We start from the raw sequence: 19,334 nt of genomic DNA, 5'->3' as shown, positions 1-19,334 counted from the left end.
GACCAGGGACCACTTTGACCAGAGACCATTTTGACCAGGGACCATTTTGACCAGGCACCATTTTGACCAGAGACTATTTTGGCCAGGGACCACTTTGACCAGGGACTACTGACCAAAAACTACTTGGACCAGGGACCTCTTGACCAGGGACCACTTTAACCAGGGACCACTTGACCAGGGACTACTTTGACCAGAGACAATTTTGACAAGGAACCATTTTGACCAGAGACTACTTTGACCAGGGACCACTTGACCAGGGACCACTTTGACCAGGGACAATTTTGACCAGAGACTACTTTGACCAGGGACCACTTTGACCAGAGACCATTTTGACCAGGGACCATTTTGACCAGGCACCATTTTGACCAGAGACTATTTTGGCCAGGGACCACTTTGACCAGGGACTACTGACCAAAAACTACTTGGACCAGGGACCTCTTGACCAGGGACCACTTTAACCAGGGACCACGACCAGGGACTACTTTGACCAGAGACAATTTTGACAAGGAACCATTTTGACCAGAGACTACTTTGACCAGGGACCACTCTCTTAGTACCAAAAGAGATGGGTGCGAAGAGACCCTCTGATTCCCATCCCTAATAATAATAATAATAATAATAATAATAATAATAATAATAAGTTATATTATTTATTTAATTAATCATATTAATTAATTAATAATAATATTATCTCAATTTCCTCTCCCAATGGACACTGTGACCCATTGTTTGTGTGGGGAGAGGGAGTTCTTGCTGTCATTGCCAGTCTGCCCGGAGGGGATGTTTTGGACCCGTTCCCTGCCAAGAATGTGACTTGGACCACAGAGGCGAGCGGCCAAAATCTCCCGGGGATCAAGAGCGGCTCAATGGCAGAGAATGCATCGTGCTGACTCCAGCTCAAACGGTGCCCAGTCCCTGTCTGGACACTGGCACTATATAAGCCGAGGAGGCCGGTCCGAAGGTACGCGGCCCATGGAGGAACTGTCGGCACACAGCGAGCGAGGTGAGAGCCGGGCCCGGCGAGTAGGGACCTCTCCTCTGACCCCTCTTCGGATGAGTCTCGAGCGCATCATCCACCGGTCAGTGGCACAGGCCTTTGGGGCGTTCACCTCTCCATGCCCCATAGGGATGACCCCAAATATAGTGAAAGTGAGGTATTTGGGGACCCAAAAAGGTGACTTGTTTTGGGGCAGGAATGGCGACACTCCAAGGTCTCTCAATGCCCACAAAATATCCAAATCCATCGATTGCCATGTTAGTCGGAACCCAGTCTCGTTGCAAAGACGTCTCTAGGATCCCTTTGGAAGGATTTCACTCCCTTCCATCGGATCCATCGACGCTTGAGTTTCAAAGGCGTAAATTGATTTATTTCCATCTTTTTTGTTTCCTATTTCAAAGCAGACTCACACATCTGTTTGCCTTGAGAGGTTTTCAACTAGCAGCGAAGACTCCCCCATTCCTTCCTGTTTTTAGCAGTGCTTAAGGTTGGTTTATTACGTCTCTCTGATTTTATTACCTGTAATATATATATATATATTATAATAATTCTCTGCTCGTTTTATCCTTAACGATATTGGAGCCTGCGCTTGAGTATTTTTTGTTTTGTTTATAGTTATCATTCCAGCTTTATTGTATTTTGAGCCCGGTGGGTGGGGAATGGGATCCATTTAAGTCAATGACTAAATACTTTGGGAAAGACAAATCGCCCGTTTGCCGCAGTCAAACAGTCCGGAACAAAGAAACGGCAGCGTCAATAGAGACGGAACTCGAAATGTTTGAACAGGAGTCGTCACATAATAGAATACAGTAGAGTCTCAGGTATCCGACATGAACGGACCGGCAGAATGTCAGATGAACAAAAATGTCAGATAATAGTGAGTCTCCCATATCCGACATGAACGGACCGGCAGAATGTCAGATAAACAAAAATGTCGGATAATAGTGAGTCTCCCATATCCGACATGAACGGACCGGCAGAATGTCAGATAAACAAAAATGTCGGATAATAGTGAGTCTCCTACTATTACCCATCCAATGCGGTGCTAGACACCGAGAATACTGACAACCGTGACTCAAAGAGTTAAAGCAAGGCATCGCCCCGGGACTAGAGGGAAGTGCCCGGATACGGAAGAGGAGAGGGGAAATCACAGAGGGAAGGAGGGAGGACACTTCTGGTTTCAGTCCTGCCTCTTTTCCCCCTTTCCTCCTTCCTCTTCCTACTCCTTGTCTTGCCTATTTCACTTAAAAGGTTGGATAAGATGGAAGGTCGGATAAACGAGACTACTGGAAATGGGGAGAGAGTTGGGGGGCGCTTAACTGAAGGGAAAATAGCAGAGCCTCAGATAAGAGCGTTGGATAAGAAGGAATGTTGGATAAGTGAAGGTCAGATAAGCAAGATTCTACTGAAAATGGGGAGAGAGTTGGGGGCGCTTAATTGAAGGGGAAATGCCGGAGGAAAAGGGGGCCCTTGGATAAGAGTATTGGATAAAACGGAATGTCGGATAAGATGGAAGGTCGGATAAGATAGAAGGTCAGATAAATGAGACTCTACTGGAAATGAGGAGAGAGTTGGGGGCACTTAATTGAAGGCCAAATGCCGGAGGAAAAGGGGGAACTCGGATAAGAGCGTTGGATAAGAAGGAATGTTGGATAAGCGAAGGTCGGATAAGCGAGACTCTGCTGGAAATGGGGAGAGAGTTGGGGGGCTCTTAATTGAAGGGAAAATGCCGGAGGAAAGGGGGAACTCGGATAAGAGCGTTGGATAAGAAGAAATGTTGGATAAGCAAAGGTTGGATAAGTGAGACTCTACTGGGTACGGAGAAAGAGTTGGGGAGCGTTGAAGAGGAAATGCTGGAAGAAAAGAGGGGTGTCGGATAAGAGTATCAAAATGGAACGTCAGAGAAGTGAAGGTTGGATAAGTGAGACTCTACTGGAAATGGGGAGAGAGTTGGGGAGCGCTCCTTTAATTGAAGAGGAAATGCTGGAGGAAAAGTGGGGTGTCAGATAAAAGTATCAGATAAGATGGAACATCGGAGAAGTGAAGGTTGGATAAGTGAGACTCTACTGGAAATGGGGAGAGAGTTGGGGGGCGCTTAATTGAAGGGAAAATGCCGGAGGAAAGGGGGGCCTCAGATAAGAATGTCAGATAAGAAGGAATGTCAGATAAGCGAAGGTCAGATAAGTGAAATTCTACTGGGTATGGAGAAAGAGTTGGGGAGAGTTCCTTTAATTGAAGGGGAAATGCCAGAGGAATAGGGGGAACTCGGATAAGAGCGTTGGATAAGAAGGAATGTCGGATAAGCGAATGTCGGATAAGCGAGACTCTGCTGGAAATGGGGAGAGAGTTGGGGAGCACTCCTTTAATTGAAGACAAAATGCTGGTGGAAAAGGGGGGCCTCGGATAAGAGCGTCAGATAAGAAGGAATGTTGGATAAGCGAAAGTCAGATAAGCGAGACTCTACTGGGAATGGAGAGAGAGTTGGGTAGCGTTAGTTTAATTGAAGAGGAAATGCTGGAGGAAAAGGGGGGTGTCGCATAAGAGTATTGGATAAGACGGAACGTCGGATAAGCGAATGTCGGATAAATAAACTACTGGGAATGGAGAGAGTTGGGGAGCACTCCTTTAATTGAAGGGAAAATGCTGGAGGAAAAGGGGGGTGTCGGATAAGAGCATCAGATAAAACTGAATGTCGGATAAGCAAAGGTTGGATAAGTAAGACTCTACTGTATCACATTATGGGTAAATACAGGCCCCCTGACACCGTGTTAAACCACTGAGCTGTTGAACTTCCTGACCGAAAGGTCGGCGGTTCAAATCCGGGGAGCTGGGTGAGCTCTTGCTGTTAGCCCCAGCTTCTGCCAACCTAGCTGTGAAAGTCGGATAAGCGAGACTCTACCGTATGTGGTTTTATATGGGGTTGACTTTGCATACAAAGTATATCAACTATCTCTCTTTTACAAACGGAGGCCAAAATCATTTTTTTTACAACTCTGGTTACTCCTCTACCATCCCATTTTCCTATTTACAACGTCCCGGTTTCTCTCTCTTCCTTCCACTCTATCCTTCAAACCATCAAACTGCAAAACCCCAGGATCCCGTGGTGATTAAATTGGTATGGAACGACTCTACAGACCGAGTTGCTGAGGAATCCTTAGGAAATTTGCCTCTTTGTTTTGAAGGATTTGTTGCTGCCTTCTCCTTGAAGGGAGGCTGGAGAGAAGGTCAAACCAGTGTGTGTTTCCCTTCAACTCGCCCATCGACTTGGGTGACCCCGTTAATTTTGTAGGGTGCTTTTAGCAGACTCAGAGGTGGTTTTGCCGGTTGCTTCATCGACTCCGATCCACAGTTCCAACGTCCGATGCCAGTCAAAACAATGTCGTTTCTCCCTCTTTCTCTTGCTTAGATTTCACCTTTGTCGCCAAGATGGCTCAAACCAACCCACAACAAGCACAGTTTGGTCCCTGGAAGGTATGTCCTAATGAAAACGATCCCATTTTGGGGTACACTAAAGGGAATTGTGTTGTCATGGCCAGAATGACTGGGTTGCTGTGAGTTTTCTGGGCTGTATGGCCATGTTCCAGAAAACTCACAGCAACCCTATGGTTGTATCCCGGCTTTCCTCGCTGGAGTATCTGGGATCTTCTTATACCAAAGTCAACATGGGCCGAGCTTCAGCACAGCGGGTTAACCACCAAATGCAATAAATCTGGCCAATCGAAAGATTGGCAGTTCGAAGCCCGGGTCGGGAGTGAGCACCCGACCTTCAACCCAGCTCACTGCCCACCTAGCAGATCGAAAACAGCCCTGAGTAGATAAATATGAACGTTTTAACTCAGGGAGGTGTTTTAATGGAACCAGAAGGAAATATATAAAAAATACGGCAATTCAATCAAAAAGAGGAAATCTTTGGTATGGAGGATGGAGCAACAGCACCACCTCATGGCCAGAATCAAACACAGCCTCCAAGATGCCGAAGATGGGAAAGCCTATATATCCCTCTATCTATGTATTGGGTCTGCCCTGTCGGTGTGTAACACAGTTCCAGGGGAAGAATGCGGCCCCTTGGGCTCTTTTCTCAGGCCCTCCCCTCTCTCAACATCATATCCTTCCTTCACTCTTTCCTTTCTCCTTCCATCCTTCCCTTCCTTCCTTCCCTCTTTCCATCTCTCCTTCTCCTTCCTTCCCTTTTGTTTTCCCTTCCTTCCCTTTCTCCCTCCCTCTCTTCTTTCTTTCCTTTTGTTTTCCCTTCCCTCTTTCCTCCCTCCTTCCCTCTCTCCATCCTTCTCCTTCCTTCCTTCCCTTTTGTCTTCCCTTTCTTCTCTCTTTCCTCTCTTCCTCCCTCCTTCCAGTCCCTTCCACCCTTCCTTCCTTCCAGGTTTCCCTTCCTTCTCTTTTTCCTTCCTCCTTCCCTTCCACCCTTTTGTCTTTCCTTCCTTCCCTCTCTTCTCCCTCCTTCCCTCTCTCCCTCCTTCTTCCTTCCTTCCTTTTTGTCTTCCCTTCCTTCTCTCTTTCCTCTCTCCCTCCATTCCCTTCCACCCTTTCATCCTTCCTTCCCTTTTTTCTCCTTCCTTCCTTCCTTCTCTTTTGTCTTCCTTTTCTTCCCTTTTTTCTCCCTCCTTCTCTCTCTCCCTTTCTCCTTCCTTCCTTCCTTCCTTCCTTCCTTTTCCCCCTTCCTTTCCTTTTGTTTTCCCTTCCTTCTCTCTTTCCTCCCTCCCTCCATTCCCTTCCACCCTTCCTTCCTTCCAGACTTCTCTTCCTCCCTTCCTTCTCTCTTTCCTTCCTCCTTCCCTTCCACCCTTTTGTCTTTCCTTCCTTCCTTCTTTTCTCCCTCCTTTCCTTCTCTCCCTTCTTCTCCTGCCTTCCTTTTTGTCTTCCCTTCTTTCTCTCTTTCCTCCCTCCCTCCATTTCCTTCCATCCTTTTGTCTTCCCTTCCCCTTTTTTCCTCCCTCCTTCCCTTTCTCCCTCCCTCCTTCCTTCCTTCTCTTTTGCTTTCCCTTCTCTCTTTCCTCCCTCCATTCCCTTCCACCCATCCTTCCATCCTTCTCTTCCTCTCTTCCTCCCTTCTCTCTTTCCTCCCTCCCACCAGTCTCTTCCACCCTTTTGTCCTTCCTTCCTTCCCTTTTGTCTTCCCTTCCTTCCCTTTTTTCTCCCTTCTTCCCTTTCTCCTTCCTTCCTTCCTTCTTTTCTTCCTTCCCTTTTGTTTTCCCATCCTTCTCTCTTTCCTCCCTCCCTCCATTCCCTCCCACCCTTTCGTCCTTCCTTCCCTTTTGTCTTCCCTTCCTTGCCTTTTTTTAATCCCTCCTTCCCTTTCTCCCTCCTTCCTTCTTTCCTTCCTTCTCTTCCTCTCTTCCTCCCTCCCTTTTCTTTTTCCTTCCTCCTTTCCTCCTGGGGGATGTTTACCTGGGAGAAGAGAAGGTAGAGAGGGAACATGAGAACCATGTTTCAAGATGCAAAAAGAGAAGGAGGAGGAGGAGGAGGAAAACTGACTTCCTGCTGCTCCAGAGACCAGGGCACAAGAAGGGAGCCATGGTTTCAAATGGTAGGGAAAGCGATTCGGCTGAAAAGGTGAGGAAGAACTTCCAGGAGAGAGGCCCAGGCTGCCTGGGAGTGTGGTGGAGTCCGCAGAGGCTGTCTGTCGGGAGTGCTTTGATTGTACTTTCCTGCATGGCACGGGGGTGGACTGGATGGCCCTTGGGGGTCTCTTCCAGCTCTAGGATTCTAGATCAGGAGAAGGCAATACGGGGTCTCATGGATACACTTTCTCTCTCCTGTCACCTTCTCATCCTGAGCAAGGCCAACAGAATATCAATCTATATAAATAAAAATGTCATGTTCGTTTGTGGGATGAACATAACTCAAAAACCACTGGACGAATTGACACCAAATTTGGACACAAGACACCTCTCAGGCCAACAAGTGACCATCATCTGTAAGCACACACACACGCACACACACACACACACACACACACAAAACCCCAGCGGAACAGACTTAAAACCCCCCAAAATACACCATATATACATATACACATAGACTAATATACATATACAAATGCACACATTCATACACACACGTATATATAAGCACAAACACAAATATACACATATACACATATACACACATATATACATACACACATGCACACATACATATACACATGTACACACATATACATATATGCACACACACACACACAAAACTCCAGCAGAACAGACTTAAAAACCCAAAAAATACACCATATATACATATACACATACACTCATATGTACATGCACACACATATACACATATACACACATACATATACATACACACATATATACATATACACATGCACGCATTCATGCACACATACATATACACATGTACACACATATACATATATGCACACACACAAAACTCCAGCTGAACACATTTAAAAATCCAAAAAATACACCATATATACATATACACATACATTCATATGTAAATGCACACACACATATATATATGCAAACACACACAAATATACACATATACATACATACATATACATACACACATATATACATAAACACATGCACACATACATATACATATGTACACACACACATATGTCCACATACATACATATATATACACAAATATGCATATACATATACATATGTACACATACATACCTGTACACACACACACACACACATATACGCACATACACATACACAAAACCCCAGCAGAACAGACTTAAAACCCCCCAAAATACACCATATATACATATACACTTACACTCATATACATATGTACATGCATACACACACGTATATATATGCACAAATATACACATATACACACATACATATACATACACACATATATACATAAATACACACACATGCATATACATATGTATACACATATATATATCCACATAGATAGATATATATACACAAATATGCATGTAGATAAGCATACACATATACACAATATGCATGTACACATATAAACACACACACACACACATATGCATACACACATATAGAATCATAGAATCCAAGAGTTGGAAGAGACCTCCTGGGCCATCCAATCCACCCCATTCTGCCAAGAAGCAGGAATATTGCATTCAAAGCACCCCCGACAGATGGCCATTCAGCCTCTGTACACACACACACACACACATATATATGCATACACACATATAGAATCATAGAATCCTAGAGTTGGAAGAGACCTCCTGGGCCATCATCCAGTCCAACCCCATTCTGCCAAGAAGCAGGAATATTGCATTCAAAGCACCCCTGACAGATGGCCATCCAGCCTCCGTTTAAAAGCCTCCAAAAAAGGAGCTTCCACCACACTCCGGGGCAGAGAGTTCCACTGCTGAACAGCTCTCACAGTCAGGAAGTCCTTCCTACATATACACACACAAAATACATATACACAGACTGGGCCACAGGAACGTGTGGCAAGGGACAGCTAGTACTGTAAATAAATAAACAAGCTTGGAGGTGATTTGCAGCGACCCGCAGCGTAATTCAAGCTAGTTGTTCAAGATGGAACTAAACTTGGAACAGGTTCAGAGAGCTTTTCTGCGACCCACAATTCAAGCTAGTTCTTCAAGGTGGGACTAAATTTGGAAGAGGCTCAGAGAGTGCCCTTCTTTTTTGCTTTTCTGCCTGGGCTTCTATTGCAACCCCTTGCGGTTCTTCCTGTCTCCCTTCCAGATCACCATCTACGACCAAGAGAACTTCCAGGGCAAGAGGATGGAGTTTGCGGCCTCCTGCCCCAGCATCATGGAGTGCAGCTTCGACAACATCCGCTCGCTCAAAGTGGAGACTGGCGCGTGAGTAGCAAGGGCCGCCCCAAAGCCTTCCAACATCAGGGTGGAGGAGCCAAGTCTCCAAGGGGTTGGGGAAACCCACCCAAGAGCTGAAAAATAGGAAGAAAGAAATGCAGAAATATAGTTTTGCATCACAAAAGGGTCCCCGAAAGGGCGTCCTATCATGATTATTGACAAAGCATCGATTCACTTCTAATGCTTTAGACAGAAGCAGGGGCGGCTCAACCCTTACGCAAAGTAAGCAGCCGCGGTACACTTGATTTTGCGCAGGGGTGCTCTTGAGCTGCTCTTGGGGGGAAATAGACCTTGACATACGCGAGTTGTAGTTACTGGGATGTATAGTTCACCTATGAACTCCACGACGAACAGAAAATATATATATCAGTGATTGGTTGGGGGGGGGGGCGGACGCCAAAATACTGCTTGCTGACCGTTGAAAATTACCTCTGGACAGAAGCCAAAACAGTGTTGAATATTCAGTTAGTTAAGTACATCAAGCAGCAATCATGAATCCAGACCAGTTAGGGAAAGGTGAAGGTCTCCCCTGACGTTAAGTCCAGTTGTGTCCATCTCTAAGCCAAAGAGCCGGCGTTGTCCGTAGACACCTCCAAGGTCATGTGGCCAGCATGTCTGCATGGAGCATCGTTACCTTCCTGCAGAAAAGGTACCTATCGATCTACTCGCACTTGCATGTTTGCAAATTGCTAGGTCGGCAGGAGCTGGGGCTGACAGCGGGAGCTCACCCCACTCCCTGGATCCGAACTGCCAACCTTTCGGTCAGCAAGTACAGCAGCTCAGCGGTTTAACACTGCATGGAGCAACATTACCTTCCTGAAGAAGAGGTACCTAGTGATCTACTCGCACTTGCATGTTTGCAAATTGGGCTGACAGCGGGAGCTCACCCCACTCCCTGGATCCGAACCGCCAACCTTTCGGTCAGCAAGTACAGCAGCTCAGCGGTTTAACACTGCATGGAGCATCATTACCTTCCTGCAGAAGAGGTACCTATTGATCTACTCGCACTTGCATGTTTGCAAATTGCTAGGTCGGCAGGAGCTGGGGCTGACAGCGGGAGCTCACCCCACTCCCTGGATTCGAACCGCCAACCTTTCGGTCAGCAAGTACAGCAGCTCAGCGGTTTAACACTGCATGGAGCATCATTACCTTCCTGCAGAAGAGGTACCTATTGATCTACTCGCACTTGCATGTTTGCAAATTGCTAGGTCGGCAGGAGCTGGGGCTGACAGCGGGAGCTCACCCCACTCCCTGGATTCGAACCGCTGAACCTTTTGGTCAGCAAGTACAGCAGCTCAGCGGTTTAACACTGCATGGAGCATCATTACCTTCCTGCAGAAGAGGTACCTATTGATCTACTCGCACTTGCATGTTTGCAAATTGGGCTGACAGCGGGAGCTCACCCCACTCCCTGGATTCGAACCGCCGAACCTTTCGGTCAACAAGTACAGCAGCTCAGCGGTTTAACACTGCATGGAGCATCATTACCTTCCTGCAGAAGAGGTACCTATTGATCTACTCGCACTTGCATGTTTGCAAATTGCTAGGTCGGCAGGAGCTGGGGCTGAAAGTGGGAGCTCACCCCACTCTCTGGATCCGAACCGCCAACCTTTCAGTCAGCAAGTACAGCAGTTCAGCAGTTTAACACTGCATGGAGCATCATTACCTTCCTGCAGAAGACGTACCTATTGATCTACTTGCACTTGCATGTTTGCAAATTGCTAGGTCGGCAGGAGCTGGGGCTGACAGCGGGAGCTCACCCCACTCCCTGGATCCGAACCGCCAACCTTTCAGTCAGCAAGTACAGCAGCTCAGCGGTTTAACACTGCATGGAGCATCATTACCTTCCTGCAGAAGAGGTACCTATTGACCTACTCGCACTTGCATGTTTGCAAATTGCTAGGTCGGCAGGAGCTGGGACTGACAGTGGGAGCTCACCCCACACCCTGGATTCAAACCGCCAACCTTTCGGTCAGCAAGTACAGCAGCTCAGCGGTTTAACACTGCATGGAGCATCATTACCTTCCTGCAGAAGAGGTACCTATCGATCTACTCGCACTTGCATGTTTGCAAATTGCTAGGTCAGCAGGAGCTGGGGCTGACAGCGGGAGCTCACCCCACTCCCTGGATCCGAACCGCCAACCTTTCAGTCAGCAAGTACAGCGGCTCAGCGGTTTAACACTGCATGGAGCATCATTACCTTCCTGCAGAAGAGGTATCTATTCATCTACTCGCACTTGCATGTTTGCAAATTGCTAGGTCGGCAGGAGCTGGGGCTGACAGCGGGAGCTCATCCCACTCCCTGGATCCGAACCGCCAACCTTTCGGTCAGGAAGTACAGCAGCTCAGTGGTTTAACCCCCTGCGCCACCAGTTACAGATGGGGAAATCAGGGACAGCTAATCACCTCTCAGCAAAAGATTCCCCCAGGCAGTAAGAAGCCACCCCTTGAAAATGCTAGGCCCTTAAATGCTAATCTATTATCCTATGCTCTTCCAACCCACGATCCCCGCCTGCTTCCTCTTTGCCTTCAGGTGGTTTGGCTACGAACACACCAACTACTGTGGGCAGCAGTTTGTGCTGGAGCGCGGGGAGTACCCTCGGTGGGAAGCCTGGAGCGGGAGCAACGCTTACCACGTCGAGCGGCTGATGTCCTTCCGCCCCATCAACTCCGCGGTGAGTCCAAAGCACTGTGGTTGCTTTTGCCCCGAGGTATTCGGCCACAGTGCCATAGTCTCATCGGGGTGTCCTTTCCTCCCGAACCCGCAGAACCACAAGGAGTCCAAGATCACCCTCTATGAGAAGGAGAACTTCATGGGGCACCAATGGGACCTCCAAGACGACTACCCTTCGCTGCAAGCCATGGGGTGGGGCAGCAACGAAGTGGGCTCCATGAAGGTCCACAGTGGCGCGTAAGTAGTGGGGTGGCCAAAATGGAGAAATTGGGGTGGGGGGGGGGGACAAGCATGGACAAACTTTGGCCCTCCAGTTGTTATGGAATTCAACTCCTGAGTGTCATCCTGAGGAGAGTGAGGTAAACCTCTGTGTGAGAGAAGCCTCGTGTGAGAAAGCTCTAGTGTGAAGGTTTCTGCCTGTTAGAGTCAGTGGGCCAAAGCGAGTGTCGTCCTGAGGAAAGTGAGGTAAACCTCTGTGTGAGAGAAGCCTGAACGGTGCTTCCTGTTAAGAGTTAGTGGGCCAAAGCTAGTGTTGTCCTGAGCAGTGTTAGGTAAACCTCTGTGTGAGAGAAGCCTCATGTGAGAAAGCTCTAGTGTGAAGGCTGCTGCCTGTTAGAGTCAGTGGGCCAAAGCGAGTGTCATCCTGAGAAGAGTGAGGTAAACCTCTGTGTGAGAGAAGCCTAATGTGAGAAAGCTGCTGCCTGTTAGAGTTAGTGGGTCAAAGCTAGTTTCATCCTGCGGATTGTGAGGTAAACCTTTGTGTGAGAGAAGCCTAATGTGAGAAAGCTCTAGTGTGAAGGCTGCTGCTTGTTAGAGTCAGTGGGCCAAAGCGAGTGTCGTTCTGAGAGTGAGGTGAACCTCTGTGTGAGAGAAGCCTCATGTGAGAAAGCTCTAGTGTGAAGGCTGCTGCGTGTTAGAGTCAGTGGGCCTAAGCTAGTTTCATTATGCAGATAAACCTCTGTGTGAGAGAAGTCTAATGTGAGAGAGCTCTAGTGTGAAGGCTGCTGCCTGTCAGAGTCAGTGGGCCAAAGCTAGTTTCATCCTGTGGATTGTGAGGTAAACCTCTGTGTGAGAGAAGCCTCATGTGGGAAAGCTCCAGTGTGAAGGCTGCTGCCTGTTAGAGTCAGTGGGCCAAAGCTAGTTTCATCCTGTGGATTGTGAGGTAAACCTCTGTGTGAGAGAAGCCTCATGTGGGAAAGATCCAGTGTGAAGGCTGCTGCCTGTTAGTCAGTGGGCCAAAGCGAGTGTCGTTCTGGGGATTGTGAGGTAAACCTCTGTGTGTGAGAAGCCTGAACGCTGCTGCCTGTTAAGAGTTAGTGGGCCAAAGCTAGTGTTGTCCTGAGCAGTGTGAGGTAAACCTCTGTGTGAGAGAAGCCTCATGTGGGAAAGCTCTAGGCTGCTGTGTGAAGGCTGCTGCCTGTTAGAGTCAGTGGACCAAAGCGAGTGTCGTCCTGAGGAGAGTGAGGTAAACCTCTGTGTGAGAGAAGCCTCATGTGGGAAAGATCCAGTGTGAAGGCTGCTGCCTGTTAGAGTCAGTGAACCAAAGCGAGTGTCGTCCTGAGGAGAGTGAGGTAAACCTCTGTGTGAGAGAAGCCTCATGTGAGAAAGCTGTAATATGAAGGCTGCTGCTGTTAGAGTTAGTGGGTCAAAGCGAGTGTCATCCCGAGGAGAGTGAGGTAAACCTCTGTGTGAGAGAAGCCTCATGTGAGAAAGCTCCAGTGTGAAGGCTGCTGTCTGTTAGAGTCAGTGGGCCAAAGCGAGTGTCGTCCTGAGGAGAGTGAGGTAAACCTCTGTGTGAGAGAAGCCTCATGTGAGAAAGCTGTAGTGTGAGGGCTGCTGCCTGTTAGAGTCAGTGGGTCAAAGCTAGTTTCATCCTGCGGATTATGAAGTAAACCTCTGTGTGAGAGAAGCCTCATGTAAGAAAGCTCTAGTGTGAAGGCTGCTGCCTGTTAGAGTCAGTGGGCCAAAGCTAGTTTCCTCCTGTGGACTGTGAAGTAAACCTCTGTGTGAGAGAAGCCTCATGTGGGAAAGATCCAGTGTGAATGCTTCTCTGTGTAAAGCTACTGTGTACTTATTTATTTGTGTTATGGCACACTTGTTGTTGTAAATAGTGCAACCATATTATTTTACTACAGAGAAAAGCCTCCTAAGGAAGAGATAACATTTTGGCCTATGTGTTTTTGTTCCTTCTATCACTTTGGACCACTGGTGCTGGGTCACGCTGCTGCTGACTCACAAAAGTATGAGCCAAGCACTGAAAAAGTTAGTAGGTCGAAGCCTGTTAGGGTTAGTGGGCCAAAGCGAGTGTCGTCCTGAGCAGTATGAGGTAAACCTCTGTGTGAGAGAAGCCTCGTGTGAGAAAGCTCTAGTGTGAAGGCTGCTGCCTGTTAGAGTCAGTGGGCCAAAGCGAGTGTCGTCCTGAGCAGTGTGAGGTAAACCTCTGTGTGAGAGAAGCCTCATGTGAGAAAGCTCCAGTGTGAAGGCTGTTGTCTGTTAGAGTTAGTGGGCCAAAGCGAGTGTCATTCTGAGGATTGTGAGGTGAACCTCTGTGTGAGAGAAGCCTCGGTGTGGGAAAGCTCCAGTGTGAAGGCTGCTGTGTGTAAAGCTACTGTGTATTTGTTTATTTGTGTTATGGAATCCTTGTTCTTTCTATCACTTTGGACCACTGGTGCTGGGTCACGCTGCTGCTGAATCACAAAAGTATGAGTCAAGCACTGAAAAAGTTAGTAGGCCGAAGCCTTTTAGAGCTAGTGTGCCAAAGCTAGTGTCGTCCTGCGGATTGTGAGATAAACTTCTGTGTGAGAGAAGCCTCTTGTGAGAAAGCTCCAATGCAAAGGCTGCTGTGTGTAAAGCTACTGTGTACTTATTTATTTGTGTTATGGCACACCTGTTGTTGTAAATAAGGCAACCATATTATTTTACTACAGAGAAAAGCCTCCTAAGGAAGAGATAACATTTTGGCCTATGTGTTTTTGTTCTTTCTTTCACTTTGGACCACTGGTGCTGGGTCACGCTGCTGCTGACTCACAAAAGTATAAGTCAAGCACTGGAAAAGTTAGTAGGCCGAAGCCTGTTAAGAGTTAGTGGACCAAAGATAGTGTCGTCCTGCAGATTGTGAGATAAACCTCAGTCTGTGAGAAGCCTCGGTATGGGGAAGCTCCAGTGTGAAGGCTGCTGTGTGTAAAGCTATTGTGTATTTGTTCTTTCTATCACTTTGGACCACTGGTGCTGGGTCACACTGCTGCTGATTCACAAAAGTATAAGTCAAGCACTGAAAACGTTAGTAGGTCGAAGCTTTTAGAGTTAGTATTCCAAAGCTAGTGTCGTCCTGAGGATTGTGAGATATACCTCTGTGTGAGAGAAGCCTCAGTGTGGGAAAGCTCCAGTGTGAAGGCTGCTGTGTGTAAAGCTACTGTGTATTTGTTTATTTGTGTTGTGGAAATCTTGTTGTTGTAAATAGTGCAACCTGTTAGAGTTAATATTCCAAAGCTAGTGTTGTCCTGAGGATTGTGAGATATACCTCAGTGTGAGAGAAGCCTCGGTGTGGGAAAGCTCCAGTGTGAAGGCTGCTGTGTGTAAAGCTACTGTGTATTTGTTTATTTGTTTATTTGTGTTGTGGAAATCTTGTTGTTGTAAATAGTGCAACCTGTTAGAGTTAATATTCCAAAGCTAGTGTTGTCCTGAGGATTGTGAGATATACCTCAGTGTGAGAGAAGCCTCGGTGTGGGAAAGCTCCAGTGTGAAGGCTGCTGTGTGTAAAGCTACTGTGTATTTGTTTATTTGTTTATTTGTGTTGTGGAAATCTTGTTGTTGTAAATAGTGCAACCTGTTAGAGTTAATATTCCAAAGCTAGTGTTGTCCTGAGGATTGTGAGATATACCTCAGTGTGAGAGAAGCCTCGGTGTGGGAAAGCTCCAGTGTGAAGGCTGCTGTGTGTAAAACTACTGTGTTTTTGTTTATTTGTGTTATGGAACCCTTGTTGTTGTAAATAGTGCAACCATATTACTTTACTACAGAGAAAAGCCTCCAAAGGAAGAGGTAACATTGGCCGATACTGTTGGACTCCAGTTCCCATTAGTCCCAGTTAGCCTGGCCTCAGTGGCATGATAGCAAGAGTGGTCCCTTGGCATCTGGAAGCTGGGATCCGTACACCTCTCTTGTTTATCTGCAGAGTAATGCAAAGCCAAGAGTGCCCTCTGCTGTCTTCTCTAAGAACATCAAGGGACGGCCATTGGTCAGTCCGTGTCCACTGACCAATGGCCTATCGCATCCAGGAATAAAACAGGATCCCTTTCTATGTCCTGAGCAGCATAATCAATAGTACTATATTGACCCAAACCACTGTGTTGTCGAAGGCTTTCATGGCCGGAATCACCAGGTTGCTGTGAGTTTTCCGGTCTGTCCAGCCATATTCCCGAAGCATTCTCTCCTGACGTTTCACCCACATCTCTGGCAGGCATCCTCAGAGGCTGTGAGGTCTGTTGGAAAATAGGAAAATTGAGTTTATGTATCTGTTGAAGGTCCAGGGTGGGAGAAAGAATTCCCAGTGGATGTTGCCAGTCCAGCTTGATTAGCACTGAATGTCCCTGCAGCTTCAAAGCCTGGCTGCTTCCTGCCTGGGGGATAATAATAATAATAATAATAATAATTATTATAATTTGTTGTTTATTCGTTAGTTGAAGATTAAGGGTGGGAGAAAAAATTGTCTGCTTGAGGCAGTTGTGAATGTTGCCACTGTCCAGCTTGATTAGCATTGAATGGCCCTGCAGTTTCAAAGCCTGGCTGCTTCCTGCCTGGGGGATAATAATAATAATAATAATAATAATTTGTTGTTTATTCGTTAGTTGAAGATTAAGGGTGGGGGAAAAATTGTCTGCTTGAGGCAAGTGTGAATGTTGCCACTGTCCAGCTTGATTAGCATTGAATGGCCCTGCAGCTTCAAAGCCTGGCTGCTTCCTGCCTGGGGAATAATAATAATAATAATAATAATAATAGGTTGTTTATTCGTTAGTTGAAGATTAAGGGTGGGGGAAAAATTGTCTGCTTGAGGCAAGTGTGAATGTTGCCACTGTCCAGTTTGATTAGCATTGAATGGCCCTGCAGCTTCAAAGCCTGGCTGCTTCCTGCCTGGGATATAATAATAATAATAATAATAATAATAATAATAATAATAATAATAATAGGTTGTTTATTCGTTAGTTGAAGATTAAGGGTGGGAGAAAAAATTGTCTGCTTGAGGCAGCTGTGAAAGTTGCCACTGTCCAGCTTGATTAGCATTGAATGGCCCTGCAGTTTCAAAGCCTGGCTGCTTCCTGCCTGGGGAATAATAATAATAATAATAATAGGTTGTTTATTTGTTAGTTGAAGATTAAGGGTGGGGGAAAAATTGTCTGCTTGAGGCAAGTGTGAATGTTGCCACTGTCCAGTTTGATTAGCATTGAATGGCCCTGCAGCTTCAAAGCCTGGCTGCTTCCTGCCTGGGGAATAATAATAATAATAATAGGTTTTTTATTCATTAGTTGAAGGTCAAGGGTGGGAGAAAAAATTCTTGTCTGCTTGAGGCAAGTGTGAATGTTGCCACTGTCCAGCTTGATTAGCATTCAGTGTCCCTGCAGCTTCAAAGCCTGGCTGCTTCCTGCCTAGGGGATAATAATAATAATAATAATAATAATAATAATAATAATAATAATTTGTAGTTCATTCGTTCGTTGAAGGTCCAGGGTGGGAGAACTCTAATGTGTTGGAAGTGGGCGATCAACTCAACCAGGGGTGAAAGAGGGCACCTTGCAGGGCTCAGGGATGTCAATCAAGCCGAGCGTTGTCACTCTTGGCATCCTTTGTCAACAGAGTGAGGGTTTCGTATGGCCATCTGTCAGGGGTGCTCTGAATGTGGTTTTCCTGCTTCTTGGCAGAATGGGGTTGGACTGGATGTCCCACCAGGTCTCTCCCAACTCTAGGGTTCTAGGTGTTGGGCTATCAACTCAACCAGGGGTGAAAGAGGGCACCTTGCAGGGCTCAGGGACGTCAATCAAGCTGAGCGCTGTCACTCTTGGCATCCTTTGTCAACAGAGTGATGGTTTCTGGGAGGTGCCTGGTGCCAAGGTGGTCAGAAACTTCTCAAACCGGTCCCTTCCGTTGGAGAACAAGCCCTATGAGGAGCGGCTTAAGGAGCTGGGCATGTTTAGCCTGAAGAAGAGAAGGCTGAGAGGGGATATGATGGCCATGTATAAATATGTGAGAGGAAATCACAGGGAGGAGGAGGGAGCAAGCTTCCTTTCTGCTTCCCTGGAGACTAGGACGCAATGGGACAATGGCTTCAAACTACAAGAGAGGAGATTCCATCTGAACATGAGGAAGAACTTCCTGACTGTGAGAGCCGTTCAGCAGTGGAACTCTCTGCCCCAGAGTGTGGTGGAGGCTCCTTCTTTGGAAGCTTTTACACAGAGGCTGGATGGCCATCTGTCAGGGGTGATTTGAATGCAATATTCCTGCTTCTTGGCAGAATGGGGTTGGACTGGATGATTGCCCATGAGGTCTCTTCCAACTCTTTTGATTCTAGGATTCTATGAGTGTGAGAGAGAGCTGTTCAGTAGTGGAACTCTCTGCCCCGGAGGGAGTGTGGTGGAGGCTCCTTCTTTGGAAGCCTTTAAAGAGAGGCTGGATGGCCATCTGTCAGGGGTGATTTGAGTGCAATTATTCCTGCTTCTTGGCAGAATGGGGTTGGACTGGATGGCCCAGGAGGTCTCTTCCAACTCTTTGATTCTAGGATTCCTTCTTCCCTCCCAGGTGGGTGTGCTACCAGTACCCTGGCTACCGCGGCTACCAGTACATCCTGGAGTTTGACCACCACGGCGGGGACTACAAGCACTGGCGGGAGTGGGGCTCCCATGCCCAGACCGCCCAGATCCAGTCCATCCGGCGGGTGCAGCAATAAGGCTTTCCTGCTCGCCTCTCTCCGGGCCCTGGGGCCACTCTCCACCGATGCCCAAGGACCCCCCCCCCCCCCGGCCCTCCTCTATGGGGCTGAGGGGCCTCCTCCTCCTCCTCCTCCTCCTCTCCTCTTCGCAGTGCCCGCTTGGCTGCCACAGATATGAATAAACACCTTGGAAGAAACCGCATGTCAGGAATCCACCGCATGTCTGTATCATTATTGGGGAGTGGGCACAACGTCTTGGCATGAGTGACAAGCCATTCAAGGCATGGGCAAACTTGGGGGGGGGGGGGAGGAAAGGGTCCAAGGCAGTCAGGAATTGCGGGAGTCGAAGTCAAAAACCCCTGGAGAAAGGGCCAAAGTTTGTCCATGCCGGAGCAACATTGTATCATAAATGCAGTTTGAGACCACTTCCCTAACAAGGATCAGGGGTCCCGGTGTTGCCCAACAAGGGTTATGGGCCTGGTATAGCCCAAAAGGTTTTGAAATCCAAAACCTTTAGAGAAAGGGCCCAAGTTTGCCCATGCCGGACCCACATTGTATCATGAATGCAGTTTGAGACCACTTGCCCAACAAGGATCAGGGGTCCCGGTGTTGCCAAACAAGTGTTATGGGCTCGGTATAGCCCAAAAGGTTTTGAAATCCAATAACTTTAGAGAAAGGGTCCAAATTTTCCCATACCGGACCCACATTGTATCATGAATGCAGTTTGAGACCACTCATCCAACATGGGTTATGGGCCCGGTGTTGCCCAACAAGCGTTATGGGCCCGGTATAGCCCAAAAGGTTTTGAAATCCAAAACCTTTAGAGAAAGGGTCCATGTTGGAACCACATTGTATCATAAATGCAGTTTGAGACCACTTGCCCAACAAGGATTAGGGGTCCCGGTGTTGCCCA

General features: G+C 47.4%; 1 protein-coding gene across 2 annotated transcripts; it reads left to right on the top strand.

Annotated features, from left to right (window-relative positions):
* Positions 1-906: 906 nt before the first annotated feature.
* On the top strand, positions 907-18,499 carry CRYBA1 (crystallin beta A1). Of its 2 annotated transcripts, none has more exons than XM_067472255.1 (7): positions 907-1,003; positions 1,402-1,484; positions 4,404-4,468; positions 8,701-8,819; positions 11,365-11,506; positions 11,600-11,742; positions 18,292-18,499. In XM_067472255.1, the coding sequence occupies exons 3-7, from the start codon at positions 4,424-4,426 to the stop codon at positions 18,437-18,439; spliced, it is 597 nt and encodes a 198-aa protein (XP_067328356.1). In that variant the 5' UTR covers positions 907-1,003; positions 1,402-1,484; positions 4,404-4,423; the 3' UTR covers positions 18,440-18,499. The 2 variants fall into 2 exon arrangements, with proteins under 2 accessions (XP_067328356.1, XP_067328357.1); XM_067472256.1 differs by having other exon boundaries at positions 1,399-1,484.
* Positions 18,500-19,334: the final 835 nt, after the last annotated feature.

The sequence above is a fragment of the Anolis sagrei genome, chromosome 11, assembly GCF_037176765.1.
Source record: "Anolis sagrei isolate rAnoSag1 chromosome 11, rAnoSag1.mat, whole genome shotgun sequence".
Taxonomy (NCBI): Eukaryota; Metazoa; Chordata; class Lepidosauria; order Squamata; family Dactyloidae; genus Anolis; species Anolis sagrei.
Note: the sequence above shows the minus strand (reverse complement) of the source record. Positions and strands in the feature narration are given on the sequence as shown.

Bases quoted from the DNA above. Each gene is read 5' to 3' on its own strand.
- CRYBA1 (XM_067472255.1), top strand. From the start codon at position 4,424: ATGGCTCAAACCAACCCACAACAAGCACAGTTTGGTCCCTGGAAG. The intron at 4,469-8,700 runs GTATGTCCTAAT...TCTCCCTTCCAG, and splicing joins CACAGTTTGGTCCCTGGAAG to ATCACCATCTACGACCAAGA. The intron at 11,743-18,291 runs GTAAGTAGTGGG...CTTCCCTCCCAG, and splicing joins ATGAAGGTCCACAGTGGCGC to GTGGGTGTGCTACCAGTACC.